This window comes from Strix uralensis, chromosome 2, assembly GCF_047716275.1.
Source record: "Strix uralensis isolate ZFMK-TIS-50842 chromosome 2, bStrUra1, whole genome shotgun sequence".
NCBI classification, from domain to species: domain Eukaryota; kingdom Metazoa; phylum Chordata; class Aves; order Strigiformes; family Strigidae; genus Strix; species Strix uralensis.
In genome coordinates this window covers 64,807,669-64,831,586 of record NC_133973.1, presented here as the reverse complement: position 1 = coordinate 64,831,586, position 23,918 = coordinate 64,807,669, and the positions used below count along the sequence as shown (strand labels likewise).

Below are 23,918 nucleotides of genomic sequence, written 5' to 3'. Positions count from 1 at the left end.
AGTTTGAATCTTTGCATAATGCAAACAGATAATTCATTTTTAAGCTTTCTTAAAAATGTCTTCTTTTTTTAAAAAAAAGTAATTTATTCATACTGTCAAAATTCATGGTCTGGAACTAGCTGTGTTGCTTTTCTATATGTAACAAACAATTCTCCAAGGAGACTCTTGTAATTCCTAAGTTGTAGGCCCTAACACAAGTGATTGTGTCCAGAAAACAAATATATGTAAGATCAACAGCAGTCTCATTTTGGGAGAGCTTGCGAGATGAAGGTAGTGTGCCCTAAATCTGATTTCATGAATGTTTTGGGGTTTGGTTGGTTGGTTGTCTCTCTTCAGCTGCAAGGAAAAGAAGAGTGACATTTGAGGGAAAAGAGCATCAGTCTTACAGATTTTATGACACCTCTTATATGTGATACTGTTTCCGTTTGGGGCTGAAGAGCCCTTTTTGTCTTGAATCATTTCACTCTTGTCTGTTTTCTTTCCCACAGCTGACAGCTCTCATTTGTGGTTTCATTATCAAGCTGAGGAACTGCCTGCATGATGATGGATTTCTAAGACAACTCTACACCATTGGCTTGCTGGCGCAGTTTGAGAGCCTGCTGAGCACTTACGGTAAAGACACAGGGCCATTGGGTGGTATTAGCTGTTGAGTTGACAAATTCTACTTCAAATTGGCTGCAGCAGAACATGAGTGTTTAGGGCAATCTGCAGCTCAGATGCAAAATTATTTTGAAAACTGAAAGGCAAAACCAGATTATATCTGGAGTACTTAATTAGCTACCAACTCTGAATTTCTTTGCATTTAATTGAATTACTTCTGAAAGATAAAGTGTACTTGCCTTATAATACAATGTCAAAGGTTTAAAAAAAACGGTATCATATTGATTGTTTTTTCAAAAAATAAATGGAATTAAAATTCTGGTAAACTGGGAGAAACTGTGCCCAAAATACACTTTCTGAATTTTTTTGACCTCCTGTAATCCTACAGTATGAAGTAAGATTTAAGAGAAAATACAAAAAAGGAAAGTACTTCACTCAAAAGTGTTTCACTGCTGTGTCTGAACAGCTGTTTCACTGCTGTGTCTGAACAGCCATCTGGATGCCAGTTAGGGAATGCTTTACTGAACAAATCCAAAATACCTTGTAACTTTTCCAACACACTTTTCCAACACAAAGGTTATTATGACAGTGCTGAGAAGTACTTAGTAGCATCGTCTAAATTGTAAAATCAGCATGTAATCTACTTGAAGAACAGTAGTCTGGACAGTGCTATATAATTGGTATTTTCCAAATTTGCTAAACTCATAAAGTCAATCATGACATTGTCTGTAGGTCAAGGTGAAGGCCTGGGCTCCTGAGCTTCTTCATCCATAGAACTTCTTTATGAGAGCGATGACCTACAGTTGTCATCAAATTGATAAAGGGAAGTTGTACATAACGAGTGATGATTACGGTTCACTTTTTCCTCCATGATTTAGGTGAGGAGCTGGCAATGCTGGAGGACATGAGTTTGGGAATCATGGACTTGAGGAATGTAACCTTTAAAGTAACTCAGGCCACATCAAACACATCTACAGACATGCTGCCAGTCATTACTGGAAATCGGTAAAAAAAAATGGGGAGAGAGGGAGCAGGAAGTGGGGTGGGACTGCAGATGGGCGAAGCAGTGATACTGTACTTGAAATTAATTATGTGCTTTTGTACTGTGCTGTTTTTCTCCTCAGAACTTCAAAGAAATGTTTTGAAGTGGACTTACTCATTTTTATCGATGTTTCATTTTACAGGGAGCTAAGCTGAAAAGGGATATATGGCAAGGCTCAAACCATGCAGTATTGTTTTGTGAATAAATGTCATCTTGACGTAGCCTTCCACAGTCATAAGCCAGAAGTATTCAATCTTTTCTTAAGCATTTGTGCTGGTTTTAAATTTCAGACTGACTTTTCAGTCTGATCTCAGCGTCTGAAATTCCCTGCTGTTGATCAGTTGGTCAGTGCTTTACTGCATGCCACTGAGTAATGGGCCACCATTAGCACAATGAGACATGGAACGTGTATCAGGCAGTTGATGGGCTGCTGCTGAGGTGAGGCCTATTTGTGATCAATTTCAAACTATCGGGCCCAAGCTGGCTTTAACTTACAAATGCTTGTGAAAGACCAGACTGCTGCTCATTCTGACCAGTTGTCTGAAAGGAGATATTTTCAAGTTTGAGCTCAAAAGCAATTTTTGTTTTAAAGTCTGAAGTAACAAACATTCACATCCTCAGGTAAAGTGGAGTGGGAGTGATCTGTTATAGCGTTATTATGATGGGAAGCATTTACAGCAGTCAGACTTCAATTTGAATGCCGCAGCCTGCTTATCAGCTGGCCTTGCCCTGGTTTCTGACATGGGGCTGATGGGCCCCCTGCAACAGAGTTCTTGCCCAAGAGGGAGCCAGTTCACAGGTGGGGATGAAACTGTGGAAGGACAGAGGCCTCATGAAAATTGATGTTTTAATGTTTCTGTATTTCAGACTCTGTAGAATATTTTAGTTTTGAATCTGATTTCTGGATGAAATTAGGCTTATTTGATTACAGTGTGCTGTACCAAGCTCCACTGGAGCTTTGACCAGCTTTGTCTACATCTGAAAAAGAGCTAGAATTCTCAAAGATAAAAACATTTAGAGGAACTTTGTTAAGGTTCACATGCAATGAAAAGTGCCCCAACTGAAGGAGGTCTGCAGAACAATCATGTATGTTAAGGAAATTGCTGAGACCTGTGGAAATGGCTGATAGCTAACAGAAAATTCCTTTCAAAGACAATTTTTAGTTGAAACTATTAGCTATAGGACACTAATCAGGAGGAAACCACTCTTCATTAGTTTCAGGTCTGATAGTGTTGCTTATTATTTGGCTGCCTAGATTTTACTTAAGAAAGAGAAGAAAGAAATCATGCATATTTATTTTGGTGCAAACTATTGGAAGCTTTACACTTAGAGGTGAAAAAGGCTTTTGGCTTTCAGGCATAGCATAGGCTTTGTGTGTCCATCCAGTGTAAATGTGGGACAGACCAATTTTAATTACTTCAGTATATAGTTCTCAGAGCTCCTTTGCTATACTAGAGAGTATATGCTGTACTTGAGAGTTCTGCACTGTAAAGACTTGGATGTAACACCAAGGTACTGCTGCTGATAGGTTAACACACAGCACACAAACCACAGCAATTTGTGTCTTGGCAGTTCCAACATAGGGTAATATGACATACCTTAGTCTGCACTGATGTTATGGGATAAGATAAGTTGCATTACCTCACATTTGCCATGAGATAAAGCATACACAGCACTCTTAGCTGGAGCTCAGCTGACCCAAGGTGGTTACCTGTGCTGCAGGAACAGCTTGTAGATCTGAGTCCTGTATCAGTGCTTTTGTTAGTTCCCCCTTCAGTATATGTTTGGGTCACTACTATCTTTGCCTCTATCTTCCTATGTATCTTTTTATGCAGCATCACTAGCCTTTATCACTTTAAAATAAAATATACTTTACTCTTGATGAGGTGGGGACATGCCAAAATTTGGCTTTTTCTACCCTAGTTGTATGAGAGCTGCAGTATTAATGAGCAGAGCAAAATCAGCTTTTGTCAGGAAATCAGCATATCTGATTGAAATGTCCACGAGGATATAAAATCAACGTTATAGGTTGCTCCAGATTTGGTTTTGAACTGAAATAGCTTTTCTGATTGGGAGAAAGCTGTGGCAGTTCCTTAAGTCCTCAGTTTTGAGTTGTATTATGTTCTAGATGTTACCCCTCTTTACATAAATTACACATTCTTGGAATGTAGTTTTTTGATCTTTATGTCTAATAGCTGTTTATTTATTTGCAGTGATGGATTTAACGTGAGGATCCCTTTGCCAAGCGCCTTGTTTGATTTGTTGCCGCGAGAGATTCAAAGTGGCATGTTACTGAGGGTTCAGCCTGTTCTTTTCAATGTGGGAATCAATGAGCAGCAAACCCTAGCAGAGAAGTATGTATTCAGTCATGCATGCTCGACCTTAATGGCAGTTCAGCAATCTCCTGTTCTGATGGAAGTATGTCTCTATGGAGCTGCACTGTTGCATTACTAACAGTGATTCAGTTTCTCCAATACATGAACAAGGGAATACTAAATGAAGCTGTCAAATGCAAAACAAACAGAAGGAGGTCTTTCGTTATATGGCCCATACCTGTGGAGCTCCTTACCTCATGGATTTGAGTCTAGTGCAGGTTTATATGGCTCAGAAGTGAATTTACAGAAGAGGAAATCTGTCATGGGCTATTTAACACAGAGCTACTGCTTGTGACTCTAGATGTCTGTGAGTGACAGATCACTAGAAGCTCAGAGATCATTCTGAGTATTGCTATGTATTTGCCCTCTTGGTTTTGCACTCTCCCCTAGACTCCCTCTTCTGGCCACTGACAAAAAACAGGATAATGGGCTATCACAGAATCGTCTAGGTTGGAAAAGACCTTGAAGATCATCCAGTCCAACCATCAACCCAACATTAACAGTTCCCAACTACACCATATCCCTCAGCGCTATGTCGACCCGACTCTTAAACACCTCCAGGGATGGGGACTCCACCACCTCCCTGGGCAGCCCATTCCAACGCCTAACAACCCGTTCTGTAAAGAAATGCTTCCTGATATCTAGTCTAAACCTTCCCTGGTGCAACTTGAGGCCATTACCTCTTGTTCTATCGCTTATTACTTGGTTAAAGAGGCTCATCCCCAGCTCTCTGCAACCTCCTTTCAGGTAGTTGTAGAGGGCGATGAGGTCTCCCCTCAGCCTCCTCTTCTCCAGACTAAACAACCCCAGTTCCCTCATCTGGACCTCTGTTTTAACACAGCCTTGCAGCACTTATGTAATGCAACACTGTTCTTGTAAAGCTGAGAAATATAATTATGTTTGCTAGGGAAACTCTTCAGTTTTGGACGAGCCACCAGAGCTTCCCTCTACTATGAACATATCCTGTAAAGAATACATTGACAGAGTGCTGCTCTGAGGGAGGACTTCAGTGAAATCAGGCACATGCATGTTGTGACAACAGCCTTGGTACCAGGGTGGAGTGTGCAGTAATGACAGTGGACAACTAGAAAAAGTCTAACAAAGGCATTCCGGCAGTTACTGTTGTCCTCTGTTGCCTATAAAGCGAGCCCAAGGTGATTAGCACCATTACAGATGTCAACACTGTGTGTGTATCTATGTATCTATATAGTTAAATGAGATGAGTCATAGCACTGTTGACAATATTTATTATATTCATGGTTTATTACTCCTAGATCCATATTTCTTATTTACATACCTGAAGTCAAAGTTCTCAATCCTATCTGCTGATATTATGGTTATTATTAGCTTATGAACGAAACTAGTAAATCCATTATTAAAAATTTGAATTTAGTCAAAATGATTTACCAGATGGGTATTTAATATTGAAGGAGAGATACAAAAGCCAAAGAATTTTAAATACCATTTTCTACAAGATTTTTCTTTCACCTTCCTCCCCACTTTTCCCCTCATGCTCATATATTTTCTTTTTCTGTAATGAATCACTACAACACTTCTCTGTTACACTTTATTCTTCATTTGAATGATTAGGAATTTAATGGGATGAATCTTTAAACTGTTTTCTGGTGATCATATTGCCAAGTGTAGTTTTTCAAAGAAGAGAAACCTTTTGCCTTGGGCTTAACTGTTCCCTTCTTCACACTTTAAAGGTTTGGAGACACCTCACTGCAAGAAGTAATTAACATGGAAAGCTTAGTGCGGTTGAATTCATATTTTGAGCAGTTCAAGGAAGTTTTGCCTGATGATTGTAAGTATTTGGTAATTAATGACAGATTTGGTTGAACAGCACAATTCAGGCTGATTTTTTTCATTTGTTTGCTTCATGTTAGTTGTCTAAATGTTGATGATATGCCAGCATTAGTATCCTCCCAAGAAATGATGCAACTCTATTTTAATACACTAGTACTAAGTAGAGCAGATTCAAGAGGTTTAAAGGTCAGTCTGATTAACCTTCCTTTTTAAATTTATTTTCACTTTTATTCTTTCTAAGTGACATTATGTACTGTACAAACATGCAGCTAGGCAGTTAGATTGCTGTGAGGGGAAGGCATAAAAGTGACAGATTATAGAAGCAGCACTTTTATGTGCAGTTTTTGGTCATGTTCTCTGCACTTACAATAACCTGCACAGAGAGCAACTGTCAATTTTTAGGAACTTAATCACTTTCCCTCTGCTTATTCTTTGGCACTTTCCTACAAACTGTTGCATCTGCAGCCATCAACAGAGAAGTCTAGCACCTGGAAGGGAGACAGTAGCTACAAGCTTGAATTTTACTGGTTATATAGGAAAATTTCTTGCTTGTTACTTTTTTTTGGGAGTCAGTGGCGTAAATGTAATTTACGTGTGACCACAAAAATGGTGAAAATTCATTGATTCATTATTAGTAGTAGTATCAAACCTCTTGTAAGCTAATTTCATGGGTCCCACAATTGCAGTTTTATTGCAGAAATACAAATGCAGCAACGTGCAACAGAATAGTAAGAATTCTGTCTGTTAAAGTATGTTATTGTACTTTTTTTGTTGTATTGATTTTTTTTGATGCAGCTAAAAGCAGACTGTTTTCCTCCTTCCAGGCTTTCATACTCCTGCATAATTAATTGTCTGAAATTTTAGCTGCAAAATTTTATTTTTTTTATTGTATAGTAGTCTAGCATCAGACTTTCTTGTAAAGTTCAAAAGTTGAAGTTATTTTTGTTCTGCTTTTCTCCCTGTTACTTCCTGTCTCTGTCTAGTCATCCGTAATAATAGTTTCCATTCAGCTCCTTCCTCTCCTTTGATTTTGCTTGGGTTTTTTTTACTTCAGTCTGTTTCCTTATTCCTACACCTCTTATGTTAATCCAGTCATCTTTTAGCTTTTGCCTTTTTTCCTGAAACTCTTTTTTATGCTGCAATCTGTTTTCTGTCCAGTGATTTGTTCCTTCTCTTTTCATGTTTTTTGAACTCTATTTTAACTTTATATTTATTCTCCCCTGTTTTTAAAGAGTACTGGTGCCACGACCTTAAGTTTTTGCCCGTAACACTTATGCCTTATACCAGAGGTTTTTTCCTCCAGTAACTTGAAGTTGTGCATAAGGCTGGCGTGCAGTGTTGGACAGGTGGCATTAACATGCGCCTTAACGGTAAAAGAAAACAAAATAGTCTTGTGTCCACCTGCCTGTTCTCCCTTACTCTGGTTACTTGTCATTACATTGATCCTGCCACCTGAAATGAATACCACAAAGGGGGAAAATCTGCCCTCTGCCAAAACTTCCTTCTGCTTCATTGTTTGTCCTAGGTAAATGCAGTTATACTAAACCTGGTTTTGCAATCCAGCTTGGACAAATGGGTTTTGGTTATAAACATTAAGCAAAAGTTTTGATTAGAAGTGTGAAAAAAATATTGTGGGTGTCCCAGCAGGTGAGTTAGAGATGCTCGGAAAAGCTGAAACTATATGGACAAACCTGGGACTGTGCTTGTCATAAGGAAGGTCTGAGGGTGTTTTTCTACCTCCTCTGTGGTGATATTTAGGACGTACAAAGTGAAATATACTTTTCCATGAACCCTTGTCAAGAGAAGAATAACATATTTAACTGTAAAACAGGTGGGTATTATGACTAGCCAGTGGGTGTAGTCTCTGGTAAGCAGAGGCAAAAGGAAAACTGAACGGATCATTCTCGGGGACAAGAGGCCCAGTGAAGTCTCTGCCGGCAGCTTGTAGGAGATGTTCCCTTCAAGAACAGTACACAAGGAAAGTTGATTCCTGATCCACTGTCCTTGTCCCTGTACTCTTAATTCTAAGCACTGCAGAATTTCTAAGAAGTGAATTAGCGTCTTAGCTTCATTAGCTCCTTGTCCTTGTTCCATTAGCTCTCCTTGTCTTTAGAAATAGTTGGGGAGATGGTCTGTGCCCTCTTTTTGTTTACAGGTATTACTTTCTTTCTAGGAGTTCACACAGAGCAGACCAGGATAGGCACAATATTGCTAATCATACAATAGAATCATAGAATCATTTAGGTTGGAAAAGACCTGTAAGATCGTTGAGTCCAACTGTAAACCTAACACTGCCAAGTCCACCACTAACCATGTCCTTAAGCACCACATCTACATGTTTTTTAAATACCTCCAGGGATGGTGACTCAGCCACTTCCCTGGGCAGCCCGTTCCAATGCTTGACAATCCTTACAGTGAAGAAATTTTTCCTAATATTCAATCCAAATCTCCCCTGGTGCAACTTGATGCCGTTTCCTCTCATCCTATCACTTGTTACTTGGGAAAAGAGACTGACACCCACCTCGCTACAGCCTCCTTTCAGGTAGTTGTAGAGAGTGATAAGGTCTTCCCTCAGCCTCCTTTTCTCCAGGCTAAACAACCCCAGTTCCCTCAGCTGCTCCTTATAAGACCCTTTACCAGCTTCGCTGCCCTTCTTTGGACACGCTCCACCACCTCAATGTCTTTCTTGTAGTGAGGGACCCAAAACTGAACACAGTATTCAAGGCGTGGCCTCACCAGTGGCCCCAGTACTGAGCCCTGGGGAACACCACTTGTGACTGGCCACCAACTGGATTTAACTCCATTCACCGCAACACTTTGGGCCTGGCCATCCAGCCAGTTTTTTTCTCAGTGAAGGGTATGCCCATCCAAGCCATGAGCTGCCAGTTTCTCCAGGAGAATGCTGTGGGAAATGGTGTCAAAGGCTTTACTAAAGTCCACGTAAACAACATTCACAGCCTTCCTCTCATCACTAAGTGGGTCACCTTGTCATAAAAGGAGATCAGGTTAGTCTAACGTACAGTTTCCTGTGAGAAGATATGCAGTCTAAAAATAAAACCTGATATATCACCCATGGGGGGTTCTTTTTGTCACATAGTCATTTTTTAACAGTGCATACCTCCTTATCTTCTTATTTCTCCAGTCACAGCTTTAGTTGGTGTCCTCTTTAAAAAAAAAAAAAAAACACACACACAAAAAAGACAACCTGTTTAATACTTGTCATTGTCTTGAGTATCTTGCTACATATGTAAGAGATAATGTGTAACACTTTGACCATATAAGATGATACTGAAAGCACTCTGAAATACTGAAAAATTTCAACTGATTTATTTCCACTTAGTGAAATATTAATAAACAGATAGTGACAGTATGGTGTCCTGTCAGAGAGAGTGTTTCTTGTAAATGAAAACTGGCCAGCTTGGAGATTTAAAATTGAAAATGTCAGCAGAATATAAAACATCTTCAGAGTTTCTGTGGAGACATGCATGTTCTCCTGTCACCTCTGAGGGGCAATAATACAGGCAGTTACGTGCTGATATACAGTTCTGAACAGTGTGTGAAAGCAAGTACATCTGTGACACCCATATCAAGATACCAGTCTTGCTCCCTTTGTTTACTCTGTTATTATATTGCTATCAGATTCTGAGACCCTGAAGTTTTAAATAACCTGAACATATATTTCCAGTTGAGTTTAATTAAACTTGAATTTGTTTTGGTGGTGGTACGAAGTAATTAAGAACTGGATTAATTGTTGTAAATTTTGATAGTTTCAAGAAAACATGATAGTGTTTGCAACAGGCATATAGGAACACTTTCCACGTAACTTACCTTTGTAAAAGTGTTGAATACAGATAAATAAGTGGAGTTGGTTTTGTTTGTTTTATAGGTCTACCTCGATCTCGTAGTCAGACGTGCCTGCCTGAACTGTTAAGATTTCTGGGACAAAATGTACATGCAAGGAAAAATAAGAATGTTGATATCCTTTGGCAAGCTGCTGAGGTAATTATTAATCTAAGCATCTCTGCATAGTTCAGCTGATTTTGTGTATGCAGATGTATTTTCACTCTTTTATTACCGGTATGTTTGAATTTCTTCATTTGCTTGCATGTAGCTTGGAAATGCTGCCTGATTAAACCTCCTCTAGAATAAGACATGGGGAGATAAAATGTATTTTCCACATTAGTATTCTCCCTGCAACTCAGGCAATGAAGTTCTGCTCTGTCAAAGATGACAACTTCTGACATCAAAGTCCTACACAAGATTTGTGTCTCTCTAGGAAGAAATACAGGTGTGTTCTCTGACAGAAGGTTATGCGTGAAGAAGGAATGACGAATTGTATATCCCATTTCTAGATATGCCGCAGACTAAATGGTGTTCGATTTACAAGCTGTAAAAGTGCCAAGGATAGGACTGCCATGTCGGTCACCCTAGAGCAGTGTTTGATCCTACAGCACGAACATGGAATGGCTCCACAGGTCTTCACCCAGGCTCTGGAGTGTATGAGGAGGTAAGAGTTTCGACTGCGTCACTTACTCCTAAATGAGGAACCATGCAAACTGCAGAGGAGCAGTGGTCTCTGTTTCTATCAAAAGGAATAAAAAAGTAAAATAAAGTCAGAATACTGCAAAACTGCTAGAATTCATTCCTCCCTTGCATGTATTAGTGAGTTGCACATGCTAAAGCTGGTTGTTACCAGTTTTGCATCAGATGGGCTTTATTTTTTGGTAGTGAATCAGGAGTTTCCAGAGAAGCATGTAAAAACGTGGTTTCAATTAATGCTGAGCTTACAGAACAGGAAACTGGTGCTTCTTTGAAAGTTTTTTAAAGATGAGGTTACCTGAACTGTTATAGCACTGGGTTTCTTAGTTCTAGATCAGGCAAGATTTCTCAGGGATGACCTGTCTTTTGTTCTTGGAAACACAGACACCTGCAGTTTGCACTGGTTTGCCATGTGTATTCTTTAGCAGTGAAACTGCTCACTGGGTGAAATGTCGGTATGAGTGTTTCACAATACAGCAACCAAATTTCATCACAACATGTCAGTGTGCTGTTGTTGTATCAATATAATGATGTTCTGTATTCTGAAGCAGCAGAGATGTTTGCAGAATTAAATACTGTACTAAAAAAAAAAAAAAAGAAAATCTGTTTACTGTTGTTCAATGCCTTGTTTCAAGCACTGCTGGAAAACTCCGTAACTCACATACCAAAAGAAAGGATAAGAAATCTAGCTTTAGTCTTTATTGATGTAGTTCAACAATGCTGTTCAGTCCTGTTTTTCAACATTCACTCTTACTGAATGTACTGTACTGTGTGTCTTCTCACCAAATTCTCTAGAGTGTTCAATTCTCTTATCCTTTCTGTATGTTTTTGCTGTTTGACCCTTTCTTACTCTTCAGTTACCTAGAAGGAAAATGTCTCATATAATAACACTTGCAACCTCTTACATCTGAATGGATGTCACTGGACTTTTTTATTTTCACTTTTTTGCTACATTTTTTGCTGCATTGTTACAGAGTTAGTACAGAACATGAAAACTGCATTCAGAGACTAATTAAACCTTGATACTAGAAACACAACTTTGTGAGGGAGAAGTTACTAACTTAAAATGGAGCTAAGTGGCTCTCAGATACCTTTATTTAAAGTATGCAACTTGTCGACCTAGACATCTGAAAGAAGAAGGTTTGTTGCACAGCTGTTTATTTAGTAAGAATAAAAACTGAACTAGTATAATACTAGGAATCTTGTTACTTTCTTTAAATTAGTTACTGAGTTAATGTGGGTTTTTTTTAATGCAGTCATGGACAAAGTAGAGACAGAGGTTAACAACAACATTGTTTTGGACCTTCATATAACACAGCATCAGATAAAAATACTGACCCAAGAAACGCATTGCTTTATGTTGACCTACCCATGGATATTGAAAGAGGGCCTATTTAATCAAAACCTTTGGCTTGTTTGTTCAGCAACATCAGGGACTTGCTCTGACAGGTGAAAGATGTGACTTTCTCTTCTGTTAAATCTTTGACTAACAAAGATTATGCAGAGCAAATACTGACTAGTCCTGAATGAATACTGATTAGATCATTCTTCAAGCCCATCACTCTTTCTTCCTCACATCTCATCGCTCTTTGGGGTAGGTGGTTGTGGTTTTAAAATTGTTTGCCAATTCTTCTCAGGAACAATGGCACAGAATTAACAAAGCTTAACGAGAGAGATAGGATTATGAAACAAATATGTAGGAGTCCAACTCCACCCCAACCCATTTCAGCCTGGATAGGATCACCTGACCTAGGTGACAGACATAGGAAGTGAAAGGGTAGTAAATTACTTCCAGGACATTCAGAAAACTTGCTTTTCCTTTTAACTTGGATCTTTTATTTGTGTAACTGTACTGGAAAATGGAAGGCTTGGTTCAGTCCTGAAGACTTCTGAAGTTTCTGGGGCAGTTGGAAGGGCAGAGAAGAAGTACTATTAGGTTGTGGAACTCAAAAGAAAGTATTTCCTCTCTTCTCTTTCCAGAGAAGAAAAGCATCCTTGCTTACACTGTTCTTGAAAAATTAAGAAAGCACCCTCTTCTTCCATGTGATGTTGGTCTTCAGAGGTGTTAGTTCCCACTTACTCATCTTCAGGGACTTCCTAGTCTTGTGTTAATTATGTATCCATGATAATTATGTTCAATGAGCATGGGCATCAAGGGAGAGAACATTGAGTGCTCATTGTAGATTCTTGTAGAAATTCACAGATACTTTCACCTTAGAAACAAATATCCTGTTAGAATAAACCACTTTTCTGTGAATACATGGCAGCTTTTCCAGTCCCAAATCAAATATATGATAACTCACAGACTACAAATAGTAAAATCATGATGATAATGTCTGGAAGTCCAAGCTACAGAGGAACTGACTACCTGGCCACTAAAGGCAGCTCAGGAGTCAAAGTCCAAGTGGATCACATAGCCTCTCCCATCCGCAGCAGTGCCAACACTCCCCACTAGACCTGTGACTCTCTGCCCTGCCTCCCCCAACCAGATTACTGTCCTGTCAGATACTCCAGTGGAGCTGTTTGTGTGAATATGCTCTAATCCAGTTTCAGTCAAAATAATTTACACGTTTAAGGTAGCCCAGCCCTTCCAGTTAGGAAGTTGTGACACAAGTAGTTCAGTCATCAGAGAAGAGCTGTCTCTGATAGGGGCTCTTGAAAAGCAGCTGGAAATGGGGTGAGGGAAGTAGTCTTGTCTAGCTGCCATGGTGCCCTGACTGTCATGTTTGAATGTGACCACTCACTGCAATAAAACAGCCATGATAAAAAGCTTGGTTGGATTTCTTCACTGGTTGACTGCTTTAAGAATAAAATTGTGGTGGGTTGACCTTGGCCGTCTGCCAGATGCCCACCCAGCTGCTCTCTCACACCTCCTCCTCATCAGGACAGGGGGAGAAGATATGATGAAAGAGCTTGTGGGTTGAGATAAATACAGGGAGATCCCTCGCCAGGTACTTTTACAGGCAAAACAGACTCGACTTAGAGAAAATGAATTTATTGACAATAGATTTGGATGGTAAGAAACAAAGACAAAAATTAAAACACATTCCCTCCAAAACCCCTTTTATGCCAGGCCCAAGTACTTCACTCTTTTGTTCCCAACTCCTCTACCTCCTCCCCACACTAAGCAGTGCATAGGAGATGGGGAATGGGGGTTTGCGGTCAGTACGTAACAGCTCCTCTCTGCTGCTCCTTCTTCTTTGCACTCTTCCCCCACTCTAGCGTGGATCCTTCCCACAGGCTGCAGTCCTTCACAATAAACCTGCTCCTGCGTGGACTCTCAGTGGGCTCCAGTTTCCTTCAGGAAATATTCACCTGCTCCACGATGGGGTCCCTCACAGTCTGCAGTGTGGATATCTGCTCCACTGTGGTCATCTCCACAGCTGCAGGGGACTCCCTCCTTCAGCACCTGGGGCAACTTCTCCCCTCCTTCCCTGACTTTGGTGCTCACAGGGCTGTTTCTCACATCTTTTCCCATCACTCCTCACTGCCATGGAGTGTTTTGCCTTTTCTTACGCACACTTTCCACGAGGCACCACCAGCGTGGCTGAGGGGCTCAGCTGTGCCTGTGTGGGTCTGTTTGAGCTGTCTGGAAACAGCTCTGTCCAGCATGGGGCAGCCCCAGCCTCTCCTCGCAGAGAGGATTCCCATACACAGGATGGATTAGCGGGGAATTTGCTTTGTCTCTTTACGCTGGTCCTCTCCTAGAGGCAGTCTGCTGATGAATGTTTTGATTTAAGACAGTGTACAATTTGGTATATTTGGTATTTCCAAAAGGTGACTTTTCACCCCTTGGGTGGAATCATCTACATGGGCCAACAGTGACAAGGAAAGCGCTTTCCAGCTCTTGCTTCCATTCCCACTGCATGTGTCTGTGCCTATGTCTTTGTGTAAAATTGAGTAGCTTGGTACTAATTTTTAATGGTAGAGATGTGGCATGTGATGTTCATAATGTCATCTTGTAATTTTGAGCCTTGCCTCCTTCTTTCCCTCCTCCCATTGTTTTACTTATCAATATCTAAAAACACTTTTCTTCCTCCAGACTCTTCTGTTGAGCCTTTATCCACCACTTTCCAGTCAACATTAGCTTTCTACTTAACTGATTCTCCTTGCCACACACATACACCTTCCCGCCACTACAGAGATCACTGGGATTTGTAGGTATCACAGATTCAATCCGCTCTTATCCATTGTAGGCACCAGGAGTGAATTTTGATCACCAATTTGGATGTATTAATCCAGGTCAGAAATACAGTTGGTTTAGTTCCCTGCCCACCTAATTCCATTTGACTTGAAGTGTCGCCAGCATCTGAAGGCTTTTTTTCTCCTCCACCACCTCCAGGGTATCTCTAATGTCTTCCAAGACATTGTCTGTTGGTTACCTAGCCTTGCTAAGCAACCAGCAGGGTTATGTATCACCTTTTATGGATGGAGTGAGTGCACTTGTTCTAACAGGATCAGGCTCATGGGTTGCATTTAGTTGGTGCTTTGTAAACTAAAAATAGAGTTGAACTGCACAGGGTATAAAAGTGATCCAGAATGAAACGCCCCACTACAAAGGCTTGGGTTACCTGCAGAGGCGTTCTCCACTGTAGGCTTTTGGTGCTCAAAGCAACATAGGAGGCGGGGCATAATGAGATGGGCTGTGCAGCATGTCTTGCCTTCACGTGCGTATATTGAGGCACTTCAGAAACATGAATTTTTGAAAGCATATTGATACACACTTGAATTCATGTTGAAGCAGAAAAATAAGTGGGTGGTTTAGGGTTTTTTGCTTACATATTGAATAGGTAGTTAAGAGGTTAAATTATTTCACTGCAGCCTACATGGAAAGATGTTTGAAAGGGTCAAATACCACAATGGTTATTCATGTTCAGCTTGCTTTTCAGAGCTCCACTTCTTTGCAGCATGCGGAAGCATGGCATATAGAAGCATGGGATATTATTGCTTGGTAATCTGAAAGAATGAACATGGAAAACCATTTATGTTCAACCTACATGTATTTATTTTCAGTAGACTACAGTACTTCTTTCTTATTTTTCTCTTTTATTCTCTTTCCCTCTCCTTATTTCTGTAACTGTGCTGATACATATTTTTGAGATGTTTTTCCACTCTTTCTTTACTTCATCTTCTGGTTTTGTTGTGCTTTATTCCATGTTTTTTCATTTTCTTGACCACCTTGTGTTGCCATCTCTTTTTATACATTCATTTGCATGTCCGTCTTTCTGTTTTATTTTCCCTCCTCCCAACCTTCTTCCTTTTCACAGCATTGGAACACGGGAGGTAGTCACCCAGAAGAACTTGAGTGGCTTGGTGCCCATCCGAGATTTCAGACTAGATCCCAGCCTCCTCTACTCTATTCCTTTACTAGCTCTCAGCCCCAATTTACTGATTGTGTGGCTGTTTCTGAGCATAGCATACCTGGTGGCCAGATTACGTTGCAAGTGAAGATAAGGTTTAAAAAAAAAAAAAAAAAAAAACAACAACAAAAAAAAGTGCTTGAATGTGCATTGCCACTTGGTACCTGCTGGACAAAGGAATGTGTCATAGCATTGTCTGCCAAGAATTATTATTATGCCTTACAATTTTACGTTTCTATTGTACTAAACTGTAAATATACATCAAATTATTTTATCAAAAAGAATTGTATTGAAACTTTAAATTATTGTTCTGCTTTCAGTGCTTGTAACATAGTCTGATTGGCCTGTTACCTCGTTACTTTAGCCAGCCTGAAGATCTCTTACCAAATATAGTTTTGTGTTACTTGTTTCATGTATTCCAGAGAAAGGAACTCTTGTCTGAAAAGAATTTGTATCTTTTTGTATATTTAAAGCGTATGCTAATCTTGCCTTTCATTTTTATGAGGTATGAAGAGAAAAATAAAACCACGGGTGGGGTTTATAAGAAATTGTAAGAAATTTATTTAAAGAAATAAACAAATTTCTATGTTCATTTCAAAGCATAATATCCAAATTACATTACTGAACAGTTTGTAGAACCATAGCCTTGTTCCTTTCTCATGGTTAAGTATGTTCTAATAGACTAGTGTACCCACTCAGAAAACAACTTGCAGTGTGCTGCATGCAGAATTATTTCATTCTATTTGTAGATCTGCATTTTGTAATGTATTAAAGACATAAAGAGAATGTCTTGTGGTTAGGAAGAGGATGTAATTGGCATTAGCCTGCTAATGATCCATTAGCTGTTTCAGGTGCTTTGTCATAGAACTTACTCTGAAACAGGGTCATTATCACCCTGAAAGTTAAAGATACTGGTCTTTAATATTTCAGGCAAGAACAGGGAGGTATCAGTTAGCTCCTTTAGTAGGTGGGTTTGAGGTTTTCTGTTGGGCTTTGTTTTAATTACACTAGACTAAATATTACTGTTATTTCCATTTTTAAGCGTTGGACAGCTTTAATAAATTATGATGTTGATAGTGACTTAGAGATAAACGAATGATGGTAAGTTAAAGTTGATTTAAGTGGTGAGACTAAAGCGGCTTACCTAGTTTAGTCAAGCAGAATAATTGCAGATGAAATTTGATCATTTATATGTAACATCAAACTAGGAGAGGCCTATTTAAACTGAAAGATTTTGTTGATGCAGTGGTCTGGCAGAGCTTGTCAATAGCAATAGCTGATCAAAAAACCTAACCTCATTTAATGTAGTTTGCTAAATTTGTGGGATTTACTTCGCTTGGTGCCTGAGATGACAGAAAATTGGGCTTCTGAGGAGAACTCAGTTCTAGTACTGTGATTTCTATTTTCTACTATTATTAACTTACTCAAAAACATAGTTAGGTATAGCTTGTATTATTAATTTTAATGGAATTTGAAAGCTTCTGAGAAAGGTAAGCTTTAAAAAGAAAAAAGCATGGTTAGCATAAAAATTAGAATAAAATCCTAAATTTGGTGAAAATTCTAACTAAAAAAAAGTATGTGGTTATATTTGTGTCTTCATGAAATCAGACTGTACAGTACACTATCTCCTGGTATTTTTTCTCACTATTCTTCCAATTTTGTTTTTAAAAGAAAAACAAACAGAAAGACATATATATATTTTTATATATATTTAAGATTGTATCCTGTTTATTTTTAGTTGCAATGAATTTAGGTAAATCCTTACTGCTGATGAGATTTAAAATCATGGTATGATGGTATTGGACATATCCACGTCCTGTGTCAATATGTCTTACCACTGTGTCTCTGTACAAATCATCTCTTCATTCTGATGAACACTGGTTCCTTTGCTGTGGGTACCAAAATCTTCCTTTTTACAAAGTGAACAAATGTCAGGTTGGACTGGGGCCTTGTTCTTGCAATGTGATGAGTGTCCAGGATTCAGTCTAACAAGATGTGAAAGTAACTTTAATGGGCGTATCTGCACTGAACTCTCTGAGATAAAGTATGAAGGCTTTGCTCATGACTATCCTTAGGGTTGTAGTAAGACCACCCTTAAATTCATCTAGAGTGAAAGCCTAGGCTTTTTGAAAACAATGTAGGTTTTTTCTTCTTTTTTTAAACTTTGGTGAGGACAAGTTTTCATCTTTTCTTCTTTTTTTTAGCTTGGTCTATGCTTTCGTTCAGGCATTCAGATACTAAATGCTGTAGTGCATGCTGCTTATGTGCCTCCAGCAGAAGAAACTTGGCACATGAAATGGTGTGTGAAATTACATCCTTGTCACCATCTCTGTGGCCCACCTGTGCCATAGAGGGACACGTGCAATAACCAGATGCAGTGGAATGAATTATGAACAGAATGATTCACTTTGGAGTGAAAATGCTCATCCGGCATCCCATATTTGCTAGTTAAACTTACTGGTTTTTATTAGTACAAATTTTGTGCAAAATTTGTGCAAATTTTTGATGAATCTATTTGACGGCTACAGCCTTTTGAGGGAGGGTTCTGTAAAACACAAAACAGTGCCATAAAAATAGTGTTGTCACGTATGATCCATTCTATAAAAGGCAGGCACAGAATCTGCTTTGGAGACAAATTTCAAACTTACTTAAACTGTTTCTTAAAGCAAAAATTGACAGTGTTTTATGAAGTCAAGCTAGGTGGTACATACAGAACACAATTACAGTCAGTTTGATTTACTAAAATTAGAAGAATGGTGAGGTCAGTAGGAGCAAGAGAGCTTTCAAACTGAACCAGAATCCAAACCCTCCTTTTGAATCAGATGACCACAGTTTACCTGGTAGATGCTGCAGCCATCTCCAAGAGAGGAGTAATGTGACATTTCCACCATAAGATGCTGTACTGTACACTTTGCCATGAAGTTCTAGTATTTATTGTTTAGCTTTCAGTTCTCTATCAGGGAAAGAGATTCTCCTGCAAGCCTAAATTGATTTATAACATATATTTAAAAGATAGTGCTTCCTCTTTGTATGTCTGTTTTTGGATATAATCAAAGGAACTCTGAAATAGATTTGCAAGTGTAAAGAAGCCTTATAACTGGAGTAGTTTTTTATTGTAGCACAGAACCTCTTTGTAATGTGGGGCAGTTGCACCAAAACATTGGGTAAAAATTAAATTCTGCACAGCTTTGTTTCATTGGGGTGATGACTGTCAACGCAGCCAATCTTTTTTGCACCCACACAAAGCTGCTATTTCATGATCAAGTTTTTTTTTTAGACTGTGTTGGTTTTCAAGTCAATTTATGCATGCAGAGATAACTGGAAAGTCATTACTTTTGTATTAGCTCTAATCTTTAAGTACTGATAATACTGACATACAGGGAACAATAAAATTACTTTAAAGCTCTTACGGAGAGAACAGCAGTTTTTCTTTTTCAGCTTAATATACTAATAAATTATCAGAACTGCTTGTAAGCAATCTCTTGGGATCCTTTGTGCAATGAAGCGGCATGTGAACTCCACAACAGTGTACCCTGAAATACATGAAACCATCGTGAAAGAACTTTTTCAGTAGATGCACTGCTGCTTTCTAGAAATGCAAAACTAGCAATCAGACATAGCATGTGTCCATTCTGTGTGCTGCTTACTAGCATTGTATGATGAGTCATCATTTTTAATATTTGCAGTGGCAAATTAATTAAACGCTCATTAAATATAACCAACTTTTTGTTAATGCTATAAAATAACCAGTTCATTTCATCTTAGTTTAAGTCTTTTTTTTTTTTTTTCCTTTTTACTGCTGTCATTTTTTGTGCTTGTTTTTTTTCCCCAGTGAGGGTTGTCGGCGAGAAAATACAATGAAGAATGTTGGATGTCGCAAGTATGCATTTAATTCCCTGCAACTGAAGGCTTTCCCAAAGTATTACAGGCCTCCAGAAGGAACTTATGGAAAAGTTGAAACATAAGCATACTATGTCCTTTAATCGCTGTTCCATTAAAACATGTGGATACACTCTAGATTAATACATGATTTTGTCATCCAGAAGAGATAAATAACCTTTTTGTACGTTTCACTAGGTTATACAGAGCATGTTACTTACAGAATTGGAATCTATAGTAACAATTATTCTGACACCTTAGCTTGAGAATAGTGTGATGACTCTCTGCCCGTTTAAATAGCCTTCAGTGTATGTAAGATGAACAGATGTTGTGCTACTTAATAATTACCTATATGCAAATAGCTAGGTACCTCCTGGATGGGCAAGGACTCTAGGAAAGGCATTTAGGCAGCTGTTTCACATAACATCTTTTTATACTGAGTTGACTTGAGATTGAGCTTTTCATAAACTTTTTAAAACTGAGACTAAAATTCTAAAGTTGTAAATAAAAAAAGGGATTGGATCCTAGACAGTCTAATAACCATAGAATGCATTGTTACAATCAAGAAGCAGACGTTTAACTTTAAAAAAAAAGTCAGCACAATAAAAGCCAGGAGTATGAATTGTTTTACTGTATATAGGATGCCATCTTCATATATGAATCAACAATACATAAAAGGCCAGGCATATGAGGTCTAGTTTCTAGTTCTGTCCAAATAAAACAAATTCCTGTCGTCTTTGGCAGATAAGGACTTGGGCACACATCTTAACTGATTTTAAAAAGTTTCAGAAACGTAATGATGCTTAACCTGCTGTAAGGCAGGTGTAACAAGCAAGTGGCTAATCTTGCACATGATGCATTCGGTATGTTCCATGGTATTGTGTATTAATTAACATATTTTTACCCATGGCTTTTTATATCACTTCAGGATGGAAACATTAGTATCTTGGGGGGGGTGGTGGTGGTGGTGGTGGTACAGTTTTTTGATTTTTTTTTTTTTTCCCCTCCATATCAATTTTGTATGTTAATACAAAAACGCTCAAAGTGCCCGATGCATCCCCGTTACTCCACAACCCAAATTGGTTTCTGTTTACCTTTGCATTTTACCTGGGCAGATGTTCAGAATCCTGTGGGGGGGAAGTATGACTGTTTTCAGAGTATTTCTGAGGAAGGTAGTGATGCCCCATGTTGATAGAAAGGAACTGCTCATGTGCTACCGCTAATGCGCAAGAACCACAGATGTGTTCTAGCTTATGACTAAGGTGATCAGTTTGATAGCATTTGATAAAAAATGTTCAACGGATCTCCTTGGAAGTAACCTCCCAAAGAATGCCTTTGAAGCTAAGATACCTTTTTAAAAAACAGCTAAACATTAATTTTCAAATTTTAACAGGATTAAGTCATCTCTAGCTAGCTTCGTTCAGCACACTGTGCCCTTTCCTTCTTGGTTTTTAGGGATGTAAGCTTTAGAATAGAAAAATCTGCTTATTTATTCTTGTGAGAATAGCAACAGCCAGGTAAGTATATGGCTGTTTTCTGATTTCTTTCTCCCTCTCACTGATGTTTGTCTGTGCTGTCACTGCTCTATCAATCAGTCATGTTCATTCTGCTCCCATGTAGGTTTGGGGGTTCCAGGTCTAGCAGTTTTTGCATTTTGCTTTTCGCAGTTTAACACTGAGCAGCATGTCACAAAACCAGGTCAGAGAGTTCTGCTGAACTAGGTGGTTACCATTATTTCAGTCTCTCCAGGATAACAAAACACTGAATTCTGTGCAAAACCAATGTATTGTAGGACCTATTCCAGGTCTGAACAAATCATCTACAGTAGAACAGTCCCTTGGAGGTTTTACAAATCTTGTTTGCCAGTTAATAAATGTCTTGATTTTATTTTATTTTTTGCTAATATGTAAACAAATAACATGGTGAAAAACTTTTCAATGGGATCTCTTTAGACATGTTATTCCATTAGTTCTGCTCAACCTTCAGTCCCTGGCCCATTATTAAATGCTACATTTATTTTTGTATAAACTATACTCTTTATATCCCTTAGTTTTTATGAGTTGATAATTTTATTTTGTATATTTCAAACATAGTTAATTATATTTTAAGTCCTGTATTGTTACACTAAAAATCTTCCAATGTTCAGCTTCAGAAGAAAATAACAAAGAGGTCTATTGTAACAATTAGCAGAGCCACTCTCTTAGACTGTGGCCAGCAATCGTTAGATCTACTCTAGAACTTAGTGATCCTTTATTTATTTTGTATACCAATGTAATCAGAAAACGTTACTGAATTTTGTATGTGCATGGTTTTTGCTCACCTTTTTAAAGTGGTGAAATACCAGTCTCAAGTACTGCGTTATTTTGTTTAAAATATTCTGATTTCGGTATGCTTATATGTAAAACATTGTTGTCCAGCTAACTTGTTATATATACGACATTGTCAGTACATGCACATTAACGGGCTTGTTTAAAGGGCGTAATGAACAGTAAGATCTCGAGGAGTTCATCAAAAAAGAAAAACTGTGAAACTTGAAATCCACATAGGACGCTTCACAAGGGTGGAGTAAGCTTTTCTGTTGCACAGGAGAGGTGAATTTAAGGATTACTGTAAAATGAAGTTCTGTCTAATGTTCTTTTTTGAGTACATTTTTTTAAATTATAAAACATACAAAGGTAAAAAAAGAAAACTGTTGCCAAGTATGTTCTGTGTATGTTCTGTGAAAGTACCTACAGCACAGTTGCCTTTTGTTTCATTTATACATGTAAAATTATTGTATAATACAACACTGTTTTGTCCCAACACAACTGTATTTGCCAAGCTTTGTGCATTGAAATATTTTTATTTATTTGTTTTTGGGCAGTATTAATATATCATAAACATATGGCTACTGTTTTATATATTCTAGTTCATCCAATCCATGTACGCTGTAAATGTGCTAGTCTTTAGGATGAAAACCAATAAAGAACTGACAAGAGTAACAAACAGTGGCTTACTTTTAATGTGTTTGTGGTAAATTAAAATAAAGACATTCAGGTTCCTTGACTTGATATGCTTTATCTGTTGAAGAATATATTAAGCTAAGTTGTGTATGGAGATATTTTACACAGATACGCAAGTCATGAAGTAGTTACGTCTAAACCCTGCTGAAGGACAGCTGCTGTCAATTTTCTATGGTTAAGTCAGGCACCAGTTTGTCCCACATGCTATACATTCAGCAGCAACAGTTAAACAAAGAAGCAGTATGATGATTTTATTTTTCTTAATTTTATATACTTTCTCCATGAATCTTCTGTAAGACCTTCCTGAGCTTTGTTCTCTGTTTTTCACTCTTCCTTCCATTAATAGAATTCCTTCTCTGTTGCTGCTTCCCGTTCAGCTAACTCAGCCCTGCAGCAGCACTAGTAGTTGTGCTACTTTTCAGCAGGGATAGGTTGTCAGTGTTGATTGTCATTGTGATTTCAGGTTAAATTTTATATAATAGTGTAACAGACAGTAATCCAGAGCATTCTGATTTCTATGAAATAGGAAGAACAGAACATAAAAATGTAATTCTACTGTCAGTGTTTCAGAGCTGCCAAATACAATTTTATTTGCATGTGAAAGAGGACTGAGGGCCACAGATGGGGCTCAATGAATTCGTTTTTCTTGTTACACAGCAAGAAAAACACTACCAGGAAAAAAACCATGCTGCTTTAATTCAAAATGCAGAAAGAGAAGATGCTTGACAGGTGGGAATTCCTAAACTGGAGATGCAAAATACATACGCATACGTGTGTGTGTATATGCATATCTCTATTTCAAAATTTTTAAATTGGTGTCAAAAAAGTATCTACCAGTGTTCTTTTAAGTTAAAAAGGTGAGGTGTTTAAAAGATGGTTGAAAGTTTAAGATCTTTAAAAGGCATTCTGAGCTATTAGAGAAATTGTCACTCGTTTGCAGTTGAGGTACATGTCTCCGTAAAGATCGCTCCATTCAAAACCCGAGGTGCCCGTGAATCCGGGATGCCCGTGGAACTGTGGCTGTATGAAGGGCAGTTGCGTGTCCACGGGTTGTAAAGGATGCTGTGGGGAACTGCTGGGAGCAGCAACGACTGTGTGCTTGGGTGTGGAACCGCAACTCATTCCATCTCTTTGCCATGGCTTTTGCTGTATGACAGCCTTTGGGCAGGACTTGAAGCTCTGGTACAGCCTCCTGCGTACGGGCACTGACTGCACTTCAGAAAGGCTTACCCGATGTCGCAAATGTAACGTCTTACAGTTTGGAACACGTGCTCTGACAAAAGAAATTTTAATAGATGCAATACAAAAAATA

The 23,918-nt window shown here is 38.6% G+C and overlaps 1 protein-coding gene across 14 annotated transcripts in view; it reads left to right on the top strand.

Moving 5' to 3' along the window:
* The window catches only part of INPP4A (inositol polyphosphate-4-phosphatase type I A), a 134,172-nt gene extending 111,583 nt beyond the window's left edge, over window positions 1–22,589 (top strand). For all 14 annotated transcript variants that reach the window (XM_074859013.1, XM_074859016.1, XM_074859014.1 and 11 more), the window contains 7 exons: window positions 489–612; window positions 1,479–1,605; window positions 3,856–3,996; window positions 5,727–5,824; window positions 9,713–9,825; window positions 10,179–10,333; window positions 19,558–22,589. In XM_074859013.1, the coding sequence (XP_074715114.1) occupies window positions 489–612; window positions 1,479–1,605; window positions 3,856–3,996; window positions 5,727–5,824; window positions 9,713–9,825; window positions 10,179–10,333; window positions 19,558–19,690 (891 nt within the window). In that variant the 3' untranslated portion in view covers window positions 19,691–22,589. The remainder of the gene's footprint in view (window positions 1–488; window positions 613–1,478; window positions 1,606–3,855; window positions 3,997–5,726; window positions 5,825–9,712; window positions 9,826–10,178; window positions 10,334–19,557) is intronic.
* Window positions 22,590–23,918: the final 1,329 nt, after the last annotated feature.